Below are 25,729 nucleotides of genomic sequence, written 5' to 3' on the forward strand. Positions count from 1 at the left end.
TATTTTTTTATGTGTTAGTAAAGACAAAAATTTTATGCCCCATCATTATTTAATAGTTACACTTCTAACAAATTAGATGTGATATTATGATATTTTAGGTAATTTATTTGGTCTCAAAAGTAATAGTGAACTACACGAGATCAAATTTTTACAAGTTGGATCTACTGGATATGTGTTATTGTATTGTTTTTTCTCACTCGAACTCGATATTTGTATATAGTGCCAATAGAGGTATATTTAACTAGTCAAAGTGGAGATATATTAGATTTTGTGTCGTAAAACTTGTGATACGTTGATGTACAACATTTTATATTGTTTAACAAAGTTGCTCTTGATGAATTTGTTTGCGGTGAATGATTTGCACGTTGTGATCATGAGTATAATTATTTGTTTATTATAATATGAAAACCCGAAGTTTACATGCGGTGACATACAAGTGGAGTAAGCATGAGTTAATAGTTTAAATGATTTATAATATATGAATAATGTTAGGCACCTTACTATGAGACACTATGGATACAATGCATTTTGTATTTGATACAAATGATGTGATAACATATTGTTCAAGTAAATACATGTGAGTGGGGTGTCCTACGCAATGAGACTGTATAAGATTGGACCATGAGAAAAATCACATTTATTGTTTAAAACTGATTATTTCAAATTCAACAACCTAGGCAACTTGGTCTTAATGTTGAGCTAATCACTAACTCTTGCTTACTTGAGATTATCCTTATATTTGCATGGAGAAGAGCAACCCAACAAACCCTCCATTTTATGATTAAGACCACATAGATAACTTGTGAATACATAAATTTATTCATATCCACTTGTAGGGACAATAGATAAACTATTCCCTCAAGTGTCTATAGGTATCAGACAAGGCATTTCACCCCTCTAGTAAGAGAGATTTAATTTAATGGTTGAACTATAAACCAATTGTTAATTAGATGATAAACGAATACTTCAAGAAAAACATGTAATTTCGAAGGAAAAACAATATTTTGACTCGATCGGAATTACGAATAACCTATTAACGATTAACTTGGTAATCATGGTTAAATCAAGTAGATACAAATATATCTACAATTACCATAGTGTAATTTCGAGCTACTAACATTGCCACCGGTTAATGAATATTGGTTAGTTAGGTTTAAAAGAGTTTACCCATTAGCCTTATATTGTTGAATCTCACAATACATAGATCAATTAGATCCCTACTAACTCGTATCATAATCAATCTTAGAAGAATTTTGGTATAGTAAAATATTAAATATATTATATTAGTATCTATCGATATCAGTCGAGCCTCTCTTCATTTTTTGTATTATATAAATATTTTGGTTAATTTGACATTTTAAAATCCAACAATTTTATAAATATTTTGAACGCTTTTTAACCGTACGAACTATCGTTCATCGCTGAAAACACACAAAACCTCAGATAAAACTCAATCCTCTACAACTGCCGTTCTTCGACAGTTCTCAAGAAAGTTGAGCCGATAGAAACACAATCAGATAGAAGCGAATAAGATTTTCCCAAATGCTGGAATCATGAAGTTTATGGCTTCAAACGCACTAAATTTCATACAATTATCGCATCCAATCCTTCCTTCCACCACATCTCTCGGTCGAATTCAGCTACTTCCACCATGCTCTTCCTCGTGTAGCAACCATGGTTCAGCTACCAAAACTCGTTCCAGAGACCGCAGTATTACTTTCCCTATGTTCCGGAAGCACAGAGTTTTCACTCCGAAAGCCTCAAGTTCGGATACAGACGCGGTGGTAGCATCCCCAAATGTAGAGGAAGACGACGAGTCTGCTCAGCTATTCGAGGTTTTTCTCTTCTTCTTCTCCTTCTTCTAATTTCAGTGTATGTGTTTGGCGTCGGCTTATCGACTAAGTGGAAGAGGTAGAAATGGTAGTCGAGGTTGATCCAGAGAGAGCTGTTCTTCAGTTCCTTAAATTGAAACTCGTGTTTAGTACACGAACTTGTACTTGACGATTGAAACTTAAAAGTAACAATCACAAGGAAGGTGTTTGTTGCGTAAGGTTGTTGTGTTGGTGGTCTTTTAAGTTTTGACAATGACTATGTTTGTTGAGAAGACATCATTATGTGTAATGAAGACGAACGTAAGTCATATAATTTTCTCTCAGATATTCAATGCGTGACTGCACATATATTTATTTATCAACCATTGAAGTATTTTATTTTTTTAGTGGGCGACAGTCGATACTAATTTGATTCACTTAACTTTTTTTCTTTAGTAATCTCACATATGTGAGTCTTGAGTTTTTCAGAAAGTAAAGGATGCTGAGAGACAACGGATAAATAAGTTGGAAGAACTTCAGAGGAAGGCGAATTTGCAATTAGAAAGGCAGCTTGTAATGGCTTCTAGTTGGAGTAGGGCCTTACTGACCAAGCGTGGAAAATTAAAGGGGACTGAGTGGGATCCTGAAAACTCGCACAAAATTAATTTTAGTGATTTTTTGGCACTGCTTAATTCGAGCAATGTCCAGTTTGTTGAGTACTCAAATTACGGTCAGACAATGTCAGGTACTCATAGTATATCCTCTTTATATTTTAGAATGCCGGCAAGTTTCTTCAAGTTAACCTACAAATAAGAATAAGGAAAGAAAAAGACTACAATTACGAAAATGAAAGGGTCCCTATAATTACAAATTTTAGAGCCTTTAAAGGTATTTAAATTAGCCTGTAAAGACCTTGCTGTTCCATGTCTTCAGCAATTGATTGTTAGTTATATATTCAAAAAGCTTTTGTTCAGTGATCTTGGTAGTAGGGTATAATGGTTATTTTCTGAAAACTTTCTGACGGTTGATTGTGATGCTTGTGCAGTCATTTTACCTTATTACAAGGATGAAACAGGTGGAAGTGCAAAGAAAGAAATCATTTTCCGGCGTCATGTGATTGATCGTATGCCAATTGATTGTTGGAATGATGTCTGGAAGAAGTTACATCAACAAATAGTAAACGTTGATGTAATTAATGTGGATGCAGTCCCTGCAGAAATCTATTCATCTGTTGCAACTGCAGTGGTTTGGTCTATGCGGCTAGCACTCTCTGTTGCATTGTATCTTTGGATTGATAACTTGACGAGGCCAATATATGCAAAGTTGATACCTTGTGATTTGGGAGTGCCAAAAGCCACAACTAACCCACCTCTCAAACGCCATGCACTAGGATCTTTAGGGAAGAGTCGGTAAGTAGATATCCTGGATCAATGTTTTTTCAATTTTTATAGGGATCTGTCTGAGTTATGTAAAATTTGTCCATTTGGTTGACAATTCTGCTAAGGCTGTACCATGGGCTCTGGTTCTTTTATTTTCTTTAGCAGTCTCCAATTTCTGTCATACAGAATGTTCAAAAAACAGTGTCGTGCTCTTGGGCCGATGCACAATACTTTCATCTCTCTTAAAGGAAGGTGTTTTTTTTGTTTTTTTGTTTTTCTGTTGGTTTTAGAATAAAGAATCCCAGAAACATGTGTTGTTACGTATTCATGTAGTAATGATTATCTTTCATGCTACTCCTGGAATTTGACTTGTATTCTAAATCTTTATGGCTTTTAAACAGGGCAAAGTTTATATCAGCAGAAGAAACTACTGGAGTCTCTTTCAATGATTTTGCTGGGCAGGATTATATAAAAGGGGAGTTGCAAGAGATTGTACGAATTCTCAGAAATGATGAAGACTTCCAAGACAAGGGCATCTATTGTCCAAAAGGAGTATTACTCCATGGGCCTCCTGGAACTGGTAAAACCCTGCTAGCTAAAGCTATCGCTGGTGAAGCTGGACTTCCATTCTTTGCTGCAAGTGGAACGGATTTTGTTGAGGTGAGGTTTGTTGCTCATCCAACTTGAAAAATGGAAGGGAAAGGGTTCACAATAAGACTATAATTAGCATTAGCAAAATGTGGAAGAGTCACTATAACTATAAAAATTTGGATGAAAAGTACACATAAAAAGGGCCAGTCATCTTGTTTGCCAAATCCCTCCTTTCCAGTCTGTTGGTTTGTTTATGAAAACTCATGGCATTTCCCAGTCCTTTTGCTATTCTTCTTTTCTGTTATGGTAAATTGTAGCCAGTAGATGTGGTTATTTTAATACACATTTTGTTTATTAGAGATCAAACTGTACCATCAGTATAAATATTACATCCTGAGGTCAAATGAAAAACGCTAATTCTTCACAAGTCTCAGTACGCTCTTTAGCGGCTTAGGCTTTTGGATGCAGCATCTGAGTTCAGTCTGGTTACTCTTTTTGGAATGAACTGAGTAGGTTACTAGGTTGGTTAATTATAAGATATTTGAGTTGTTGAAACATGAATAAAAATGTTAAATCACTGTTTGACTCAAAAGAGCGGTAAGTTTAATTATATCAACAATTTAGCACTCACATCACTCAAGGGTTAGAAGATTCATAGAATACCTAACAAGTGAAAATCAATATTAATCGGAGAGGTAATAATAATATAAGGGTTTGAACACATGACCTCATGTTTTGATACTATGTCATATCACCTATTAACTCAAAAGTATAAGCTGTGATGGATTATGGTAAATTTAATTATATTAATAGTTTAACAAAGATTCCTTGTTTAAATGTGATCAATGTACTTGATGAAAGGCAATGAACTAAAAACGTTAGCAATTTGTTACTTGTTTCCTCAGATGTTTGTGGGAGTGGCAGCCTCCCGTGTGAAGGATCTTTTTGCTAATGCCAGATCATTTGCACCTTCCATTATATTTATTGATGAGATAGATGCCATTGGTAGCAAACGTGGTGGACCTGATATTGGTGGAGTAAGGAATTTCTTCATTCTATTTTCTAAATATTATGTTTAACTCAAACTTTCCAAGCTGCCTTTTATATTTGTTTTTTCATTTTTCTGCCATATGTATTTCTGATGACTACATGGAAGTGAAATTGAAATTCATTTTATATGACATCTTCTTATTTCTCAGCTGCAAACAATTCTTGACTCTCCTTTCTGTCTCCCTTTGTCTCTCATGTGTTGGTGTAGATAAACCGAGAATGTGATAATCTTATTTTGTAAGATTTATAATGGGTGCAACCACATCACATATTAGCCTTTTATTCTGTAATCTATTCTTTCGTAGGTTTCAGATCGAGTACAAAGTTTACTATAAGCAGGAAGTGGATGACCTTCTTGATTCTTTGTTCATAGTTCATCTTTGATTTAATGTATTTGTTATTTTCAATAAGAGCTCATGCAATCTGCTAAATATTAATTTTGATGTGGCCTAGAAATAATCATTATTAAAATTTTGTTGTAAGTGTAAAGTCTCAGAGCATTTAGGCCTTCTTAGGACAAGAAAGTGATACATTCTGTTGTAAGTGTGATAATCATTATTAAAATAAAGCCTGATTTTCTTTACCAATTTTAGATATCCATGAGGGTCTGAGCCAGTTTAGGTGTACCTCAATTAATTTGACAACCTACATGATCCTACAACATTTGGGTGTGAATGAACTTCGTAGGAAATTAGTTTTTAGGTAGATGACCACAATGGATTGAACCCATGGCCTCTTAGTTAGTTATTGAGACTATATTTCATTTTTTACCATCAGGCTACCCAAAATTGTAATGGGTAGCACTTCAAGTGCATCTATAGAAACAAAGATACAGTAAAGCGGCTTTGCTATGGAACCCTGCTCTCCACTTGGCATGCTTGAACTTGAATATTCATTGCATGTAGTATAGATTTAATACAATGTGCAATGCAGGGTGGAGCAGAAAGGGAGCAAGGCCTACTTCAAATATTGACCGAGATGGATGGATTCAAGGTTTCTACTGCACAGGTATGTATAGAACGTGAATACATCAGTATATGATAATATCCTAGCTGGAAATCTCGAGCAATAGATTCTCAGCTATATTTGATATGCCCATATTTTAAAATATAATCTGTTTCCTCTCTAATTTTGTATGATTTATTAATTTAAGTTTTGGTGAATATTCATTATTCAGTCCGTATAATGGAAGCAGGAATAGTTATTTTGAGAATATGAGAGTGGGGAAATCCAGATAGTTACTGCTATGGTAAATTGAAGCGGAAGTTTGTACTTTTACGTTGGGTGCTGTTAATGATGGAAGTTGTGTTGTTGTAGAGAGAATTCGCTACCTGAGTTTCAAATTTTCTCATTTCGATATAGTTTTCCTTTTTTTTTTTTCTCCCTAGTCCTTATTGGAGTTTGTATTTTTATGACATTAGTTTCCGTTTTTGGAATGTTTGGTACTTGTTAAAAGAAATCTTTGTATCATGTAAAATATCAACTCTTCGTATCATGAAAAATACCAACTCTGTGTGGTCAGATCAAGATCGCACAAGTTTCTCATAAAAATATTCATCCAATCAATATTTTTGGGACTGTTTTCTCATTTTTTTAAAAACTTGAAGAGTTAATTTTTGATTGTGATTGGTTAAATCTGGATTTTTCAGGTGCTAGTTATTGGTGCAACAAATAGACTTGATATTCTTGATCCTGCTCTGTTGAGAAAGGGCCGTTTTGATAAAATTATTAGGGTTGGATTGCCATCAAAAGATGGAAGATTGGCCATATTGAAGGTAGTTCAGATAGTTGGCTTTGTATTGAAGTGTTTGAAAACTCTTAAAAAGTTGCGATATCTTACTAGGATCTATATGTTATTTATAATGCAGGTGCATGCGAGAAATAAACTTTTCTCTTCTGAGGAGAATAAGGAGGCCCTACTTCAAGAAATTGCTGAGCTAACCGAGGATTTCACTGGTGCAGAATTGCAAAATATACTGTATTAATACAAAAATCTTTAAGCTATGACTATATTTAACAAATTTTTATGTACATTTTTGTTAGAAATAGTGGGCTTGAGTCATGTTGAAAGCCTAAGGGTAGGTAAGATTTACTTTCCGTAATTTTTTATTATTTTAATTAGGCTCTTGTTTCCTATAAACACTTAATGGCAATCAAACACTTGATAGAATCCTAGACAATCAAACACTTGATGGAACTCTAGCAAAGGGGACAATTGTCCACATCGGTGAAGCCGTCGTCACCACAGTTGATTCCTGGATTAGCGCTGCCATGGATGAGTGGTTCCGAAGTCTTCAAAACCCACTGGTCATCCTTCCTGCCCCGCCACAACCGTCCGACAACCAGTAACCTTCAGCCGTCAGTTCCCTCATGCATTGTCGGTCTGGATTCCCTCATACGTGTTGTCTGGCCCTCACACACTGCCACGTGCGCCTACACCTTCATTGTATGCATCGCCACATGCACTATCACATGTGCCACCGTTAGGACTTGCCCAATCGCCGACCTTGGTTCAATCTTTTTGTACTAGTGTGATTGTGTCGCCTTCTACTAGGTTAGCCACAAACCCTAGTGGCTGCCTTGAGGTTGGAAATCCAATCCACTCGACCTTTGAGGTAGGTGAGTCCTTAGCGCAGTCATGGGCCCATGAGCAAGGTCCGTCTCTCGGTATTGCTCAACATCCACTGGACATGCTACAACAACAAATTGCAGCGATTGAGGTAATGCTAGGGGCTCCAACAACAGTTTGACCTCACTGGCAACCTCGCTCCCTGCTTTATCCTCTTCTTATATGTCTAATCTAGTGACACAATTTATAGGATATTTTCCAGGGGAGAATTTGAATGGTCAAAATTGTTTTCCGTAGTTTTATTAAAATGATCCTTGAAGGGCGCCACAAGTTTGGTTTCTTGATAGGGGAGATACTTTGTCCTACACAAGGAGACCCTTAGGAATGATACTGAAAAGGGAAGTACTCTTTTATTCGGTCCATATTGATCAACACTGTCGAACCACAGATTGAAAAACCTTTACTATATGCTACAACCGCTAAGGACATTTGGGATATGTCTCAACAATTGTATTTCAAGCATCGGAGTGCCTCTCTTCTATACACTCTGCAAAAACAAGTTCATGAATGCAAACAAGGGACAATGAATGTGACATCCTTCTTTAATAGACTTTCCCTTATCTGGCAGGAAATGGACCTATGCAGAGAAATTATCTAGAATTGTCTCAGCGATGACATACAATACTCTAGGATTGAGGAGGTTGATAGGATACATGTTTTTCTTGTAGGTCTCAACCTTCAGTTCGATATTGTTCTCTCCTTGATGGAGGTTTGTTTTGGTGTTTGCCTTGAGGAAGATCGTACCAGACCTATGAGTAGTCTGACAAACTTTGCTATTGGTTTTGCTACCTTCAATGCGAGGTCCTCTAGTCATGACAGTGAAAAGCAGTGGAAAACCAATCCTTGCCTATGAACATTGCAAGAAACAGTGGCATACTAAGGAGTAGTGTTGGAAACTACATGGTTGACTCTAGGTGGTAAGGAACGCCCTTTCAACGACAAACATAACATGGGGCGAGCTTATGTGAGTGAGTCTGCTAGCCCTTCTCAGCTATCTGAGGATCCTAGTCCGACTACACTAGGAGCTATTGCTCAATCAGGTATACTTCAGTCCTTCAGTCTTATTAATGTTGATGGGAGGATTATGGACTCTGACGCCACTTATCATTTGACAGGATCTCAGAACATTTTGTGTCCTATATTCCGTGTGCTAGTAATGAGAAGATATGGATAACAGATGGTTTTTTGGCTCCCATTGTTGGGAAGAGGCTGATTTTTCATTTTGAGGGATTGACTTTACATATTATGTTGCATATGTCCCGAATGTTCTTTAATCTATTGTCTAGAAGGAAGCTTACTCGTGAATTAAACTATAAAGTGATATTCTTACCAGATTCTGTTTCGTTTTAGGACTTGAGCTTCAGGAGGATGATTGGCACTGCTTGGCACAGTAGGAGACTCTACCTGCTTGATGATGACGCCTCCTCTAGTAGCATTTCTTGGACTAGTCTTTTATCTTCATATTTTACTACTTAGGAAAAAGACTGTATGTTGTGGCATTTCTGCTTAGGCCATCCCAATTTTCAATATATGAAATACTTGTTTCCTCATCTTTTTTCTAAAGTTGATATTTCTATCTTGTCTTGAGATGTGTGCATTCGGGCTAAACAACATTGAGTCTCCTTTCTCTCACAACCATATAAGCCAACCCAACCTTACACTCTTGTCCATAATGATGTTTGGGGACCGTCCAAGGTCACTACCTCCTCTGGCAAACAGTGGTTTGTTACCTTTATTGATGAGCACACCTGCCTTACTTGGGTTTCCTCATCTCCTACAAATCCAAAGTCACATCCACATTTCAAAACTTTTATCACATTATAAAAACAAAATTCAATGCAAAGATTGCAACCCTACGCAGTGATAATGGTCGCAAGTTTCAAAACCACACCTACAATGAGTTTTTATCCTCTAAAGGAACTGTCCACCAGAGTTCTTGTGCTTACACCCCTCAACAAAATAGGGTTGTTGAGAGAGAATTGTCACCTTCTGGAAGTTGCCTGTTCACTTATGTTTTATACTTCCCTTCTTTCCTATCTATGAGGCGATGTTGTTCTCACTGCAGCTCATCTCATCAACCGAATGCCTTTCCATATCATACACCTCTAAACCCCTTAGAATGTCTCAAAGAATTCTATCCTACCACCTATCTCATTTCTAATGTCCTCCTTCGGGTGTTTGGGTGCACAACCTATGTTCATACCTATGGTTCTAACCAAACTAAATTCACCCCCTTGAACTCAAACTTGCGTGTTTTTTGGATACTCTCTGCACCAATGAGGCTATGAATGTTTCACCCATCCTTACGTAAATACTTTGTCTCCATGGATGTCACCTTTCTTGAGGATTGTCCCTTCTTTGCCGTTAGCCTACTTCAGGGGGAGAGTGTGAGTGAAGAGTCTAACTATGCGAATCCCTTAGAGTCTGCCTATCCTACTCTGGTAACCTTACCTGACCTAAATTCTCACACTACAATCCTACCTATAGACTAAGTTTCCTGGAAAACCTACTATAGGAGGAATCTAAAAAAGGAAGTTGGGTCTCCTGTTGTTCAGTTGGCTTCGGTCCAGGATTTTGAACCTTTACGAGATCAATGTATGACTGATTCCATTGACTCACATATTAATAGCAAAATGAGTGAGAACGATAGACCCGAGACGAATTCTACTAACGCACATACTAACAGTAAGGTAGGTGAGAATGACGGGTCTACAAATAATGGGTCCGAAACAGCTGTCCCTGAAGATATGGTTGAGAAGGTTAGTGTTGATGAGGTCATTACAAATAGAGAGGTTAGGGTTGATGAGAATGAGGTTGTGAAATCTACTGAAAATGAAACCAAGTAGGACCATTCAGGAAACATCAGTAAGTATGATCCTTATCTGGGTCTTCCTATTGTGCCGAGGAAAGGTACCAGGTCATGTACAAAGTACTCCATTTCTAACTATGGTTCGTAAGAGAACCTCTCACCCCAGTTCAGATCCTTCACTGTCAACCTTCACTGTATTACAATACCCAAGAATATCCACCTTGTCTTAGAGCGCTCTGAGTGGAAGATTGTTGTAAATAAAGACCAGTCCCTATATTAACTTGATGTTAAGAGTGCATTCTTGAATGGAGATTTAGAAGAGGAAGTGTATATGAGTCCTCCAGGATTTGAAACTCAGTTTGATAATCAGGTTTGCTAGTTTCAGAAGTCTTTGTATGGGTTGAAACAATCATTGAGAGCTTGTTTTGATAAGTTTACCACTTTTATCAAGTCTCAGGGATACAATCAAGGGCACTTCGATCACACTTTGTTCACAAAAGTCTTCGAGATTGGAAAATTGTCTATGTAGATGACATTGTGCTATATGGGGATGACACAGTTGAGATCATCCAACTAAAAAGGAAGATCGAGGATGAGTTTGAAATTGAAGACCTGGGGAATCTGAAGTAATTCTTTGGGATGGAAGTTGCTAGGTCCAGAGAGGGCATCTTCGTGTCCCAGAGAAAGTACACCCTTGATTTATTAGCTGGAAATGATGAGATGTCCTTTCTGATACGCCCATTGAGTTCAATGCCAAACTCGAAATTTCAGGTGACAAGATTCCTGTTGATCAAGAGAAACATTAGAGTCTTGTGGGAAATTTGATTTATTTGTCTCACACTCGGTCTAACATCTTCTATGTTGTGAGTACTGTCAGTCAGTTCATGCAGGCTCCTTATGAAGACCGCATAGAAGTAGTTAACAGAATTTTGAGGTACTTCAAAGCAACTCTCGGTAAAGGGTTGAGGTTTAGGAAGACTGACAGAAGGTGTATAAAGGTCTATACTGACTCTGACTGGATAAGGTCTATTGGTTGTAGAAAATCCACCTCGGGATACTACACCTTTGTGTGAGGCAATCTTGTTACTTGGAGAAGTAAGAAGCAAGGAGTTATGGTTCAAGCAACGTTGAAACCGAATACAGGGCTATGAGTTTAGGGCTATGAGTTTAGGAATCTGTGAGGAAATCTAACTCCATAAAGTGTTGTTTGATCTTCGTCAGAACTATGAGGTGCCTATAAAACTATTTTGTGATAAAAAGGCAGCTATTAGCATTGCCAATAACCCAATCCAACATAACGTAACCAAAAATATTGAGATTGACAGACACTTTATCAAGGAGAGACAGAACAGTGGTAGCATCTACAACCCTTACATACTCTCAAGCCAACAGATTGTTGATATACTCACAAAGGGGCTCCTCAGGGAAAACTTTGATTCATGTGTTAGCAAGTTGGGTCTTTTTGATATTTACGTCACAACTTGAGGGGGAGTGTTAGAAATAATGGGCTTGGGTCATGTTGAAAGCCCAAAGGTAGTTGAGATTTACTTTACCTTAATTTTTTGTCATTTTAATTAGGCTTGTGTTGCTTATAAATGTTTTCCCCTTTGTACCTTTATTACATAAGAAAATAATAAGAAATATCTACATTACGGTGTTTCTCCCTGTACTAGGGTTTTCACGTAAATTTGTGTTTGTTTTACATCTCTACCTTTAATAACTTTACGTTTTAAAGGAGAGTTGAGGATATTTATATATTTTCAAATGTGGACAGAAATGAAGCTGGAATTTTGACTGCTAGAAAGGATATGGACTATATTGGACGTGAAGAGTTGCTTGAAGCATTAAAAAGGGTTAGTACGTGTTTGCTTGTCTCACTCCCGCCATTTTTTAGGAGCTTAGATATAGCACTTTTCCCTTGTAAAAGGATGATAATAAACACATTACACTAATTTTTATTGAATAGGTGGTTTAACTTGTCTTTCAATGGTTTGCAGCAAAAGGGTACATTTGAAACTGGTCAGGAAGATAGTACTGAAATTCCGGAAGAGTTGAAACTCAGATTGGCATATAGGGAAGCAGCTGTTGCTATTCTGGCTTGCTATTTACCAGATACCCACCGCCCATTCATTGAGGTAGAGTTGTCATCTTGTTTCAAAGTTTTTATAACGTTTCCTTGGTAGAGAAGAAGCTTGTTAACTATTTTCATTCTTATCCTTGCAGACAAATATAAAGTCAATCCGTAGTCAGCCAAATATGCATTATGCTGAAACTCCAGGGAGAGTGTTCTCAAGAAAAATAGATTATGTTAATTCCATTGTGCGCACATGTGCTCGTAAGTTATATGTGGTGCTTATGCTTTACTTTTATAATTTTCTGTGGGTAATTTTTTTATTTGGAGTTGCTACATGTGAAATTGAACTTTGGGTAAATTGTATGAACCACCCTGCTGGTATTTGTAATAATTGCATCCTTAAACTTTCAAGTGTAAAAATTAAACCCCAAAGTTTTCAGTGTAAAAATTGGATTCTTAAACTTCCAATGGTCAATCTAAACCCTCAATCTGTAAAAAATGTAAAAAATCAGCTGCTTCGGTTGGGTGTGACATGGGGGTGTTTCCTTCGTTGTAGGTTTGCCTTTGGGACATTAGAAAGCGTTTGTTATGGGATCTGATTATGTGTAAGATTTGTAGGAGACTTTAATGTTGGTAGTTCATTTCAAAATGTAAAATTAAATCGATTATGCTTCCAGGGTAATCTCTTGGACGTTTGCACTATCTGAAATAATGTTAGAATTACTAGTTTATATTCACTGGTTTTATGTAAATTTTTAATACTTGCTCTGTGGATTTCTCACAGCCCGGGTAATTGAGGAGGAAATGTTTGGGATTGATAACTTGTGTTGGATCTCTTCAAAGGCTACGTTAGAAGCTTCAAAGTTGGCAGAACTTTTGATTCTGCAGACGGGGATGACAGCTTTTGGTAAAGCGTACTACAGGAAACTTGGCGATCTTGTTCCAAATGTTTGTCTGCATAATTGAAGCTTAATACTCTTGAAGTTTTATGACAGTAATTTTCTCAACAATAAATATTTCAATAACTCCGTTAATTTGAATACTTTCTACAGCTTGCATCCAAACTTGATGCACTTCGTGAGGAATACTTGCGTTATGCTGTGGAAAAATGCTTTTCTATTTTGAGAGAATACCACTCCGCTGTAGAGACAATCACAGGTCATGTTGTTTTATGTAATTCTTTATTCTAATATATGTAACAATGGTGGACTGTTGAATGATCTTCACAGTAGTTAAACTTAAATATTGAGATGCGATTAGAAATTGAGGAAGTTGATTTCTTTCAAGTAAGGAATCGGTATCATCTAAGTTCTATCACCTCTTGAACATGTGGCATTTGTATTATGCAGATATTTTACTTGAGAAGGGAGAAATTCAAGCTGAGGAAATTTGGGACATATTTGAAAAGGCTCCTCGATTTCCACAGGTGTTTTTTCTTGACTTTAGAAAATTGTATCTGTTATTGGGAAATTATCATAGTTTGCTTACTTTCACATGGTAATTGTTCGATTTCTCTCACTCTCTTGTGCGCTCTCTCTCTCTTTTGGATAAAAATTCACTTTTGCTATTTTCTAATTGCATATATTAAAAAAATGGGCAATCTTTCTTAAGTTGTTAATTACCAATCAACCCAAAAGCTTGAGTTGATGGGTTATTTAATATTATATCAATACTCTAACACTCTCGTTTGCCTATGGGTGTTATGAGAGATTTTCTATAGGAAGGGGGGAGGAAGGTCACGATCCCCATTTGGTCAACTGGGCAGCAGTGGGGCGCCCTTTGAGTCAAGGGGTTTAGAGATCAGTAATCTAAGATTCAGCAACAGATCCTTGTTGGCCAAGGGGTTTTGGCGCTTTCCCCTCGAGTCTGATTCTTTATAGCATAGGATTATTGAGAGTAAGCATGGTACGTATCCTTTTGAGTGGACGGTGAAAGGAGTTATAGGCACACATCGCAATCCTTGGAAAGATATCTCTCTTGTGCTTCCGACTTTTTCCCGATTCACCCATTGTTTTGTGGGGGAGGGTAAGGATATGTATTTTTAGGAGGATCGGTGGGTGGGGGAGTCTTCCCTTTTTATTCCTGCATCTTGATCGTTTATCCACTTCTAGAAAGCTTTATGATATCTAATCTTTTGGTCAGGCTCGATAACTTCTTGCCACGATCAAGGAGTTCCTCCTCCATCCATCCTTCAGAGAGGGTTTTTTTATTTTGTATGGATCTATGGGATATGTGCTATTTTGTGGACATTTGGAGGAAGAAGAATGATTGGGTCGTGGTAGGGAAAGGGATCATAATGAGGTTTGGTCTTGATTAGATTTTATATTTTCCTTTGGGCTTCGATTTCGAGGTCCTTTTGTAATTATTTCATTGGTGACATTCTTCTCAATTAGTCCCCATTCTCATTTTTCTCTCAATGAAAGTTGGTTTTCTCGTTTTTTTTTTATAAAAAAACTCCCCTTTACCTATGGCCTTGAACCAATTAAGTGAAATTCAATTAGAGAGAAAGGATTTTATAAGGGTTTGAACTCAAAACCTCTCTTTTTTTTAAAAAAAAAAAAAACCTCAAAACCTCAAAACCTCATATTCTAATACCATGATAAATCACCTATCAACCCAAAATTTTAAGCTAATGGATTATGGTAGATTTAATATTATATCAATATTCTAATACACATGAGGAAACTTGTCTTGGGTGGGGTGAGCTATTATGACTTGCTCATTGTTTGGTTCTTCTAGTGTAATAGTCGAAGTTCTTAATTTGTATAACTTACACTTAGCTACAGCAAACCAATTTGAAATATTGTCTCCAATGTTTACTGTTTGTTAACCATCTTCTCTCCTCATCTTCTCTCATTGTCTACTAGTGTGCACCCAAAAAACGGACTATTATAACCCACATATTATAATAATCATTGACTATAGTAACCAACTCAGAAATCAAAGAATTTTTCATGACAAATTGCTCGGATGGTTAAATCTTTACGAAATTGCTCACAGAAATGCTTCATCGTGGTGCAACCTCTCTAAAGATTTTGACAGCTAAGCATCTCAGATTTCAAACTAACTTGGAGCGCTTTATCGCCCAAGTCTAACCACCTAACAATTTTGATAGACTTTTGGTTTATCAAGGATTGTCTCTTTGTTTTATATCTTATGTCGTAAAGACTGTTTGGCCTTTAAGTCATACTTGTTATCGCTTATTTTGGATATGATGAGGGCATTAAGGGGGGACGTCAACTTAGTTGAGATGTCCGGTGTGCCAATCCTTGAGTTATTTTGGTCATTGTATAATTGTACTATGAGCTTCAAGTCTCATTTTTATTTAATAAAAGAGGCTTGTTTCCTTGTCGGGAAAAAAAAAATACTCAGCTTATAAAAAGATTATGTAAGTCTTGTAAAGAATTTGCAGCCGATTTCCTCAAATGAAAAATAGAGTAATGCATAGACTTCTCCGCTGAAAACGAAAGAGCTGAGCATTAGTCCAATTTTCTCAAGTGAAAAGTAGTGGGGGCTTGCTGCATGAAGAAATTTCAGCTGAAATTCATTTTTTTCTCATCCCTTATCTTTTAATTGAATTGTATGGATCTTTGTTTGATGTTTAAAGGCAAAAATTTATATGTCTGCATAACCTGTCAATATATGCACGCACATTTTTTTTTTATAAAAAAAACAAAAATATTAATGTGTTCCTAAATGTGTCTTGCCCTACCTTCTTGGAAAGATGTGTCACCGTGTGCAAAAACATTTGTCTATGGCAAGATCTAGCTTGAGGGCTACTTGTTTTGTTTTTTTGTTTTTGAAAAGGAGACGGTCTCTTTATTAATATAATAATAATGACACAAAAGCTCATAGTACAAGAGAATTATACAATGAACATATGTAACTATGGATCAGGAGGTGCACTTGAGCATCTCAACTAGGTTGACACCCCCATAGCATCCTCATCATATCCAAACAAGCTAAAGACCAAAACATAGGAGTAATGTCCAAAGGCAAAACAAAACCAAAAGAAGTACAAAAAAATACAAATACAAATAAAAGACTATAGGAGACATCCATCAACTCGCGCCGAGACAAACTTGAGTTTTGCATGAATACTCTCCTCAGATTGTGACGTTGGGCTGATGCAATTTTGACTTTTGTTATTCAATAATTTCACTTGTCAATGTTCAGATATTCAATGTCTTCAAACTATTTAAGGGTATTTTTGGTTGCACCTTATCAGCCTTCTGTGCGTCCAATTGATGAACATGGAGCTCTGCTGTATGCTGGACGGTGGGGAGTTTATGGGGTTACACTGCCTGGAAGGGTTACATTTGCACCTGGAAATGCTGGATTTGCGACTTTTGGTGCCCCTCGACCTATGGAGGTACATGACAGTCTATAATGCTCAGATTTACTCCATCCATAATGTTGAATTACTGATAAATGGATCTTTCCTCTGTGAATTGAACCCTTGTGCAGACACAAGTTGTTAATGACGAAACATGGAAACTAATTGATGATATCTGGGACAAAAGGGTTCAGGAAATGAGAACTGAAGTTTCAGAAGAGGTTGAAGAAGACAAAGAGAAGCCACAACTTCTGATGGCCAGTCATTTCCTTTGAATGTAATAATAAATTCCTTCATCTGTTAGCTCTCTCATTCATTGTTATTGATTCATGCACTCGCCTTTTATTTTTCTTGTTAACTGAAAACAGATATTGCATTGAATTATTGATAATGAGAAGTATAGACAATACAAGTATGTAGGACCAGGGAACCTCAAAAGACAGAAACTGAAACTAAACTTTGTTCTCGTAGGTTAAGAAGTCATGGCAAACTCATACATTACATTTTTTGACCAATCAAAAGCATAGAAAAAAAAAAAACTGAACTCTATCCATTAACAACTTGTCATTCTTCATGTTTTCTCAAAACATATGCTTGTTTGTCTGAGTTTTATGACCTAATTAAGGGTGGTACTGCTAACATTAGTCCTTTACTTGCAACATTACGATAAATATCCCTACAAAATAGTGAGTGTAAATCTTCTGGAACTACCCGGAAAACATATAACTGAAATACTAACTGAGTCCACCATTGAAACATTAATTTAGCCCTTGTGAACCTTATCCTGTTATTGTTTTCTTGCATTTTCTGTTACACTTCATATCTGTTGTAACTCTCAAATTTTAAATGGAGGAAATATCTTTCAATCATTTGATTGGGAGGAAGAATGAAAGAAAAACAAAAAAAAAAATCTTATTTCTAACAAGAACTTTGCATTGACACCCCACCCAATAAAAAGATTCTTGCCCTGAAGAAATTGGTCTGCCTTTTACGTCTCTATCTCTCATTCCTCTTCATGTTTGTATCATAGGATCTATACAAGGGTTTCAAACTTTATTATCGCGTCATCTTTTTCATTCAGGGTTTATATTGCACACTCTTAACAACTCTTCCCTTACACTTTTCCTTTGATGCTTTCCACTTCCATGCGGGAAAGCAATTGTGATGGTTTTTGTTTACATAGTCTTGCAGATCATAGTGGGATCCTTAATATTTGCCGTAAATGCATGCCAGATTCCTGAAGGTCTGGAAATTTGCATCCTTGATGATTATGTTTTACGCAGATGAGGAGGGCTTTGAAAAATGGCACATTTTAGATTTATACTTGCTGGAGACTTCGTGGCAATAAAGATGATGCAATGATTTTGTTTTAGGCCGTGAGAAGTTAGTGAAGTTAAGTGGCTTCTGCAATTTTAACTGAATCTCTGGAATTGCTTTTCGGCCTGAGTTACCATCAACGAGAAGGGGTATTTGTTTGTATTAGTCCTTGTAAATTGTATCGTTTGTTCATCGGCTCTTCTGAATTTGTATTTCGTTCACAAAGTTTTGCACACACCACATCTTATTAATCAATGAGAAATGTCCTTTTCCTTTCATTGGAAGAACTGGAAAATTGGGCAAATAAATAATGTAAAAAGAATTCATTAGTGCATTGTTTATTTGTTGGCTATCGTTATTCAACTATCATGCTAACCAAGATTACAACACAACTATAATGTGGTATTTTTCTAGATTCTGAATGTTAATAGAGAGGATTCAATATCCTCGTGAAGCACTCTCTCAGGAGGGAACTTGGGGAGAAGGTTGGCGATTCTTTTAGCAGATTCTAAATATGATTTATGTTTGTATACTATGGCTGCTAACTTAGCTTCTGCATTGGTACACTGGTTTTTGAATGCAAAGATGTGACTGGCACTGTAATTCTCCTTCCCGAGTAGGTCGGTGAGCTCCTTTTCCTTCAGTGTCCAGCTACCATTTCTCAAATTGAAGGCATACAAAGGAAGGAATCTTTGTCCATAATCAGCTATGAATTCTAAAGCTTTTAAAATGAATTCGAACTCCTCATTTGACATGTAGTACGGAAAGCTGACTCTTGTCCATCCAGGTTTTATTCCCTCATAGCCCTATTAGATTATTAAAGATAAAGTTGAAAGATGATGGAACGAATCTCACTATTTCATGGTTGAAAAATCAAACTGATTAATACCTTAGCAATGGCAGTTCTGTAGGCTTGCGAGCATGCTTCATCAATGTTGAGCAGCTTGTGACCATAAGGACCAGCACAACTGCATCCCCCTCGAGCCTGAACTCCAAACAAATCGCTCAGGAGCGCTGCTACAAAAGGACCGTGAAGAGGTTTGGCTCTCATACTCCCCGTTTCTTCCCACATGTAAAGCTTTTTAACCTTTTCTCTGCTGTTAGGATTACCTAACATATCTGTGATACAGTTGGGCAATGAATTATTGGTCGAGGAGTAAATGATAAAAGATAATATCGCCTGTCGCTTTGTAGACGTGCTCCCTAAAATACTGATGCTTCTATTTGGGAGAAGTCTCTTCAAAGCCCTTTCTATATACCGATGCTCTTGCTTCTCTATCTCTTGATAGCCGATATATTCTTTTACCCAAAAAGCCAAAGCTGCTCTTATTATTCCTATAATCTGTGGCGTTCCACCATTTTCCCTCTCTTCTATGTTTTCGTAATACAGTGTGTCCTGGAGAAAGTTTTCCACGAGCAAAGGAACAAACGTCAAAATATATCAAAATTTCAGCTTCAATCTATTGGCTTCCATTCGAACAAAACTCAATTTGGTAAGCTTTCCATTTACCTTTTCAGTGAAGCCATTGACATAAGTCACAGTACCACCCCCACAAGTTGATGGAGGAGATGATTTTAACTTGTAGAGACTTTTGTTCATCAGAAGGATTCCAGGTGATCCAGGCCCTCCAAGAAACTTGTGCGTACTTAAAAAAATGGCATCATAGCCATCAATTTCCCCCGACTTCATATCAATTTGCACATAAGGACCACTACACACCATAGACAAATAGATTCAATTATCATATATTTAGTGAATGCTTTAACTCTAGAAAATAGGTAAAATTTCATGTACCTTGCAGCAAAATCAAAGCAAACATGGCCTCCATATTGATGAATTAGTGTAGCAATAGCTTTTGTGTCTGAATAAATTCCTGTGACATTACTACAAGCTGAAAAAGAACCCAAAATTGGTCTATTTCCAGCTTTCTTACATGCTTCAAGTTGGGATCTGAGCATTTCGAAGTCTAAAAGCCCATTCTCATCCATTCCAATTTCAACTACCTCGGCTAAGCTCTGCCGCCACGAGAGGAGGTTGGAGTGATGCTCATAAGGTCCAACAAAAACAACCCATCTTTCTTCTTCCTTTAGGGTTTCTATTACCCTCTCTCTTAGAATGGATGGCACTGCAATGCCCATCACTTCTTGAAGTCTTTTAATGGCGGAAGTTGTGCCTTGTCCACAGAATAGAATTGCTTCTTCTTCTCCACCTCCTAAGCATCTCTTGATGTACGTAGTTGCATCGTGCACCATCTTTGTTGTATGGTGTCCTACGTAGCTGTCACATGTGTGAGTGTTGCCTGCAGATAAGGCAAGTTTAGAGTTAGGATCAAACTATTGACCCTTGAAATGGTAATCCGTGTGATTAAGTAGTTATGCTTGACTTGTTAATTTTGTTTTGTTTTTTCTCTTAAAGAGAATAAGTTTTGCTGTTATGTTTAGCATAATTATTTAAAATAGTAAAATCGTCTAAACTATTTACTGCTACATCGAAATTTTGCATTTTTTGAAAGCATTTTTTATGGTAATTTAATGTTTTAACGATGTAGTGGTTCTCTTTATCATGTTTTTTTTAAATTTTATTTATTTATTTTATTATTATTGTTCATTTTTTAAGTACAATGGATTCAACCTTTCTTTGATCCCAAGAAAACAGTGTAACTGACCATTTTTAAAATAGAATTCTCACTTCAAATATGGCTTGATATCATATCAAGTGTTTTTTTTAGAATATATCATAAAACTATTTTTAACTATATTGTAAAAATATTTTATTATACATCACACATAATTATATACGATACTATTCTAATAATTTTGCATTAGCCATATATATGTGTAGAAAATGTTAAATCATATCAAATAGATTTTTATGAAAAAAAAAATCATATTTACCCTCTAAAATTTTGAAATTTGTTGGGATAATTTAACCTATATTCTATTGTACTGGTGACAGGGTCTATATTATATAGTAAGTAGCCAACCCTTCCTAAGTTCTAAATTTTTAATATAACTTAAACGGTAGATATAGAGAGAAATTAACCATAAAATGGAAGAACTTTTCTGAGGATGAAATCTTCAATATAACGAAGAGAACGACCAGAAGCTGTATGATCAGCATAACACAATCGTCTTTCTCCAAATGGAGAATCAATCTCTGCTTCTCCACCGATAATCTGAGAACGCAACCAACCCATCCTTTCCTCCACCCTGTCGGAAAACGGAATGCCGTCCATCTCCACCGTCCGAAATGATCTCGACCGCTCGCAAACTCCATAGCTTTCAGGGGTGGCGCTTTCTGCAGCTTCTGCATACACCCTGTCACTGCTGTAAGCTTCTCCGGCGAAACTTTGGGGTTTTACCCACATGGGATTCTCCACCTTCAACTCCATAGTATTAGCTTTAGAGAAGAAAAGATAATGGAAAGAAGTTATATATATAAACAAGTGAAGTTGTGGACGCGGTGAACAAGGTTTTTAGAAGTGGGAAAAATGTTTTGAATTTCCGGTGGGTTTACACATTGTTGGCCGTTTGGTTGGACACCATAACAGATTGTTTTGAAATGAAACCATTTTTTTGGTTTCATTTAGGCAACTAAATCTTTTTTTTTTTTTAATTTTTAAAAATAATCGTACAAACAATCTTTTAAATCTTTATTTTTATAAAAAGAATTGAAGGGACGTTTTTAAAAATAGTAAAATATTGAAATTCTCTTAAGTTTTTCTTGTTGTTGTTATATTTCTTTTGTAAGTAATTTCATTTTTTCAACCTATAAAGACTTTTAAATTTTAAATTTTATTTTGTTATCTAATTTTCTTAATCAAGGTTTTAAAAAATTGTGCAAAATTTTAAAAACTAAATTTTTTATTTATTTATTTTTAATTTGGATAAGAATTATTCTTACACTCAAAAGTATGGTAAGAAATTAAGAGTTAATGAACTTAATTTTTTAAAATATTATTCAATTTAAAACAAAGTGGTTATCAAATATCTGTTTGTCTATAAATTACAATGGTTAAAAATTTAGTGATTCATATATTTTAACACGTAACAATTTAAGTTAGGTCAAAATGAACTTGATTGAGATAATCTTTCTATTATATCAACTTTAGAGTTCTGATTCACTTATTTCGACACATATTGTAAAAAAAAATACATTACAATATAGTTCACATAATTCTTTTTAAACGACTTTTATTTTTATCATTGTTAACATACACTCTAATTCCTCGACAAACTAATTTTTTTTTTTTTTGAAAACTTCTTGATATTTAGAAACAACACAAAATGAATAATAAAACATAATATATATGAGCAACGTTTATAATCTCAATTTTTTGAAAAAAAAAACTAAAACTCTAATGGTTATGGAACTTTGACTTCTTTTTCCTTCACATTTATGTTTTTTTAAAATATTTGTTTTTAAAAAATTGTGGAAGATTACAAATATGACAATATATTTACAAATTATAGCAAAATTTTATATTCTATCTATAATTGATACACTTCTATCAATTTCAATTAGTGACATTGACAGAGGACAATAGTTTATCACTGATAGCATCCAAATTTTATTTTAGTTTATTTTACTATATCTTAAAATGTCAATTTATTTTATGTAATTTCGTTTGGGTATACTGTTTATCGTTTTCTATAAGTTAAATTTAAAATGAAAAAAATATAATTTTTAAAATATGATTTAGAATTTTGAAACGAACCCAAAATATCCAAAATAATCAAAGTTTATTAATAGTGTGAGGATAGTTCAATTACAATCAAAATCAAAAGTCTATCTACTTCTTGGAAGTTTAAATCCTCTATAAACATTCAATCAAATTTTATTGAGTAATAAATGTCAATTCTAGTAAATTCCATTGGACTTAGTGATGATATATGTCAACTAACTGAGATTATAATTACAAAAGAAAAAAAAAATCTACCAAACTATATGATCGAAAAGGTTAATATGTTTTGAGCATTTTTATAAATTATAATATAATTTAGAAAAATGTAATATATCTTTCTCATAACTTATTATTATATATTTAAAAATGATGAGGTAAAAATAAAGTAAAGCTTTTAGAGGGAAAATCATGTGGCGACGTTCATAGAAACAGAACATTGGAAATCACAAAAATGGGAATTATTTAATACAATGAAATAGATAAATAACATAAAGTAGTATGAAATTTGGAAAATTCAATCTCCCATTATCATCATCTATATCTTATTATTATTATTATTATTATTTCTTCTTTTCCCACAGCAACAATACAGTGTGTTATATATATATATAAAAGAAAAGAAAAGAAATGTAAGAAACAATTGGTGGAAACAGCTTTGAACATTGAAATTTGAAGCTTTGAATTTTGACCAAAATATCTTTTCAGGCTACAACGTGACCCCTTCACTTTTGTGAAATTAAAATACTTTGCTTCCTTAACATAATTGCTTAATGAAATTTTCAATTTTAATTTCCAAGTTTTGTTTTTTATTCTTCATAATATTTAATATTTAATATATCACTGGTTAGGATTTTCAAAAGAGTCTCATAATTTATAGTTGTTTAAACTAGAATCCAATATTTTATATAACACCCACTTGCCTTGCTTAAACTATACTTGTGTCAATTTTAATTTGTATTTAATAATTAATATCTAGTTTATTGACTCATTTTCTTTTAAATGTTAATTATAATTTTTTTTCTTATATATATAAGAGTTGAATTCTTACCCTAATTTAACGAATAAACTAACAAATAAAAGCAAAGGTTTAAAAGTTAATTTTTAATTTTCAAAATTTGAGTTGATTTTTTAAGACATTATTAAAAATAAATAACAAACAATAAATTTGGAGTATTTATAAGCTTAATTTTAAAATAAAGAAATATGATAATAATATTTGTTAAAGATAAATTTACCTGTGGTTTTTGTCATTATATATATATATTTTTTTTTTTTTTGTATAAATAAAGGATTGAGATTGTTTTAATTGATTTAAATATTATTCTTAAGATCATGGATATGAAGGATTATAATGAGAAATCTATTCAATTGATTTTGTCAACTCTTTCTTATATCTTTGATTAGTAATATAATCGAAATTGAATTTGGAACCCATAAACTATGGATGTCAACATCTTTGCTTGATCTCTCGAAATTCTAAATAAAGTAGAATATAAATTTGAAAAAATATCAAATGTGTATATTTTTTTTCGTCCTTCTCTTCCTCTCTCTCTCTCCATATCATTGGGTTGGTTGAATTACGAAAAAAAGATCAAAGTTTTGACAAATTCATCTTCTAATGGAGTAGGATTATTGTTCAAATTAAAAAAAAAATCTTCTTGAAAAATATACAAAAAAAGAAAGGGGTTTGAAGTCAAAGGTCAAAGATCAAAGGCCAAAGGCCAATATTGCTAATTTCTAATCATAATCATTTTTTAAAAATATACGAAAAAAGGGGTTTGTTTTAAATAATTCGCTGTCTGACTCTACTAGCAACCATTTTTGTAAAAAATTGAGTTACTAACTAAAATAATTAGTTTTTGAAATTTGAAATTAGGTTCAAATATACAATTTTTTAGTTAGAAAAAGAAAAAAGAAAATCATGGTGTGTGTGTGTATATATATATATATTATTATTGTGTGTGTGTTTTCGAAAGATGGAGAAAAGATTTGCATTGAAATAAATAAAGGTTTCAAAAACCAAATAGAACGTGAACTTATATATATATATATATTTCTAATTGATCTCATCAAATTTTAAAAATTTGAAAGATTATGTATCTTTGCTTCTATTTTTTTTTTTTTTTTGTACTCTTATCTCTATATAATTTATTGCTAATTAACTTCAATATTCTAATTTCTCTCTTTTTTCTTTTTTAAAAAACATCCCCTTTCTTCTACTTGCTTTTCTCCTCTAAAAAAACAATGTATATAGATATACATAGAAGAAAAGGGAAACTTTCTATATATGTATTTTTAACACAAGTTTTTCTTTAAGAATAGACTTACATACTTAAATGTTAGCCAAAGGGAGATGATTAATTATCTACATTTTCTAAATCATGCAATCATTAAAAAAGAAAAAAACACTTAGAAATATGAAAGTGAAAATCCCCAGAAGGAGAAGGAGAAGAAGAAGAAGAAGAAGAAGATTGTGTATACATACCTGGAAAGGAGCTTTTGTTTGGTTTGATCAAATGGGATTTGATCTTACTCTTAGATAGTTTTATCCCCATTCTTGTAATTTAAATAATTTCTAGAACAATAATATTATTCTCTAATAATTTTCACTTTTGCTTGGAAGCTTTATATAAAATGAATCTCTCCTAAAGCATTGGAAAAGGAAATTAGAGGTATTTATAACAAAATGTTTGGAGTTTTGAGAATATGATCAGATTGGCTGAGCTCCTCCAACTTTGACAATTGACTTTTTTGTTTTTTAATTCTTCATATTTAAAACTATGATGTGAACCCTTTCAATAATATTAATTTGTTTTTATGATATTTATTGCTTTTTATATAATTTGACTATTTCTTATGTGGATCATATGGGTCTGTGAATAATGATAGTTAAATGCCAAATAAGTATTAACTCTAATTCTTGAATTATTGTCAACATGTATTGTGTATTTCTAGATTCGAAGTTTAATTATTGTTCATGACAATCATTTGCTTAAGAAAAGAATGTTAGTTTTTGTTGCTTCTATGGGATATGTTCTCTATTGTTTA

General features: G+C 34.4%; 2 protein-coding genes across 5 annotated transcripts; one reads left to right on the forward strand and one right to left on the reverse strand.

Annotated features, from left to right (window-relative positions):
* The first annotated feature begins 1,410 nt into the window (after positions 1 to 1,410).
* On the forward strand, positions 1,411 to 18,346 carry LOC101222980 (probable inactive ATP-dependent zinc metalloprotease FTSHI 4, chloroplastic). 4 transcript variants are annotated; one of them, XM_004148603.3, is made up of 17 exons: positions 1,411 to 1,835; positions 2,301 to 2,556; positions 2,857 to 3,220; positions 3,592 to 3,850; positions 4,687 to 4,818; positions 5,765 to 5,839; positions 6,481 to 6,606; positions 6,700 to 6,809; positions 12,044 to 12,122; positions 12,267 to 12,404; positions 12,493 to 12,604; positions 13,128 to 13,291; positions 13,396 to 13,501; positions 13,693 to 13,769; positions 16,572 to 16,715; positions 16,811 to 16,956; positions 17,863 to 18,346. In XM_004148603.3, exons 1-16 carry the CDS (start codon positions 1,554 to 1,556, stop codon positions 16,952 to 16,954), a joined length of 2,568 nt encoding a protein of 855 aa, XP_004148651.1. In that variant the 5' UTR covers positions 1,411 to 1,553; the 3' UTR covers positions 16,955 to 16,956; positions 17,863 to 18,346. The 4 variants fall into 4 exon arrangements, with proteins under 4 accessions (XP_004148651.1, XP_011657750.1, XP_011657752.1 ...); XM_011659448.2 differs by having other exon boundaries at positions 17,871 to 18,346; XM_011659450.2 differs by having other exon boundaries at positions 17,913 to 18,346.
* On the reverse strand, positions 18,305 to 25,328 carry LOC101223213. Its single transcript, XM_004148604.3, has 6 exons — positions 25,167 to 25,328; positions 21,040 to 21,396; positions 19,792 to 20,296; positions 19,507 to 19,708; positions 18,886 to 19,392; positions 18,305 to 18,802 (listed from the first exon to the last, which is right to left on the reverse strand). Exons 1-6 carry the CDS (start codon positions 25,234 to 25,236, stop codon positions 18,407 to 18,409), a joined length of 2,037 nt encoding a protein of 678 aa, XP_004148652.2. The 5' UTR covers positions 25,237 to 25,328; the 3' UTR covers positions 18,305 to 18,406.
* Positions 25,329 to 25,729: the final 401 nt, after the last annotated feature.

Source organism: Cucumis sativus, chromosome 6, assembly GCF_000004075.3.
Source record: "Cucumis sativus cultivar 9930 chromosome 6, Cucumber_9930_V3, whole genome shotgun sequence".
NCBI lineage: Eukaryota > Viridiplantae > Streptophyta > Magnoliopsida > Cucurbitales > Cucurbitaceae > Cucumis > Cucumis sativus.

Excerpts from the sequence above, each read along its gene's own strand:
- LOC101222980 (XM_004148603.3), top strand. The coding sequence starts at position 1,554 with ATGAAGTTTATGGCTTCAAACGCACTAAATTTCATACAATTATCGCAT. Across the intron at positions 2,557-2,856 it reads TTACGGTCAGACAATGTCAG|TCATTTTACCTTATTACAAG; the intron begins GTACTCATAGTA and ends ATGCTTGTGCAG. Across the intron at positions 4,819-5,764 it reads GTGGACCTGATATTGGTGGA|GGTGGAGCAGAAAGGGAGCA; the intron begins GTAAGGAATTTC and ends TGTGCAATGCAG.
- LOC101223213 (XM_004148604.3), bottom strand. The coding sequence starts at position 25,236 with ATGGGGATAAAACTATCTAAGAGTAAGATCAAATCCCATTTGATCAAA. Across the intron at positions 21,397-25,166 it reads AAACAAAAGCTCCTTTCCAG|CTAATACTATGGAGTTGAAG; the intron begins GTATGTATACAC and ends TCTTCTCTAAAG. Across the intron at positions 19,709-19,791 it reads TGCTTTGATTTTGCTGCAAG|TGGTCCTTATGTGCAAATTG; the intron begins GTACATGAAATT and ends TATGGTGTGTAG.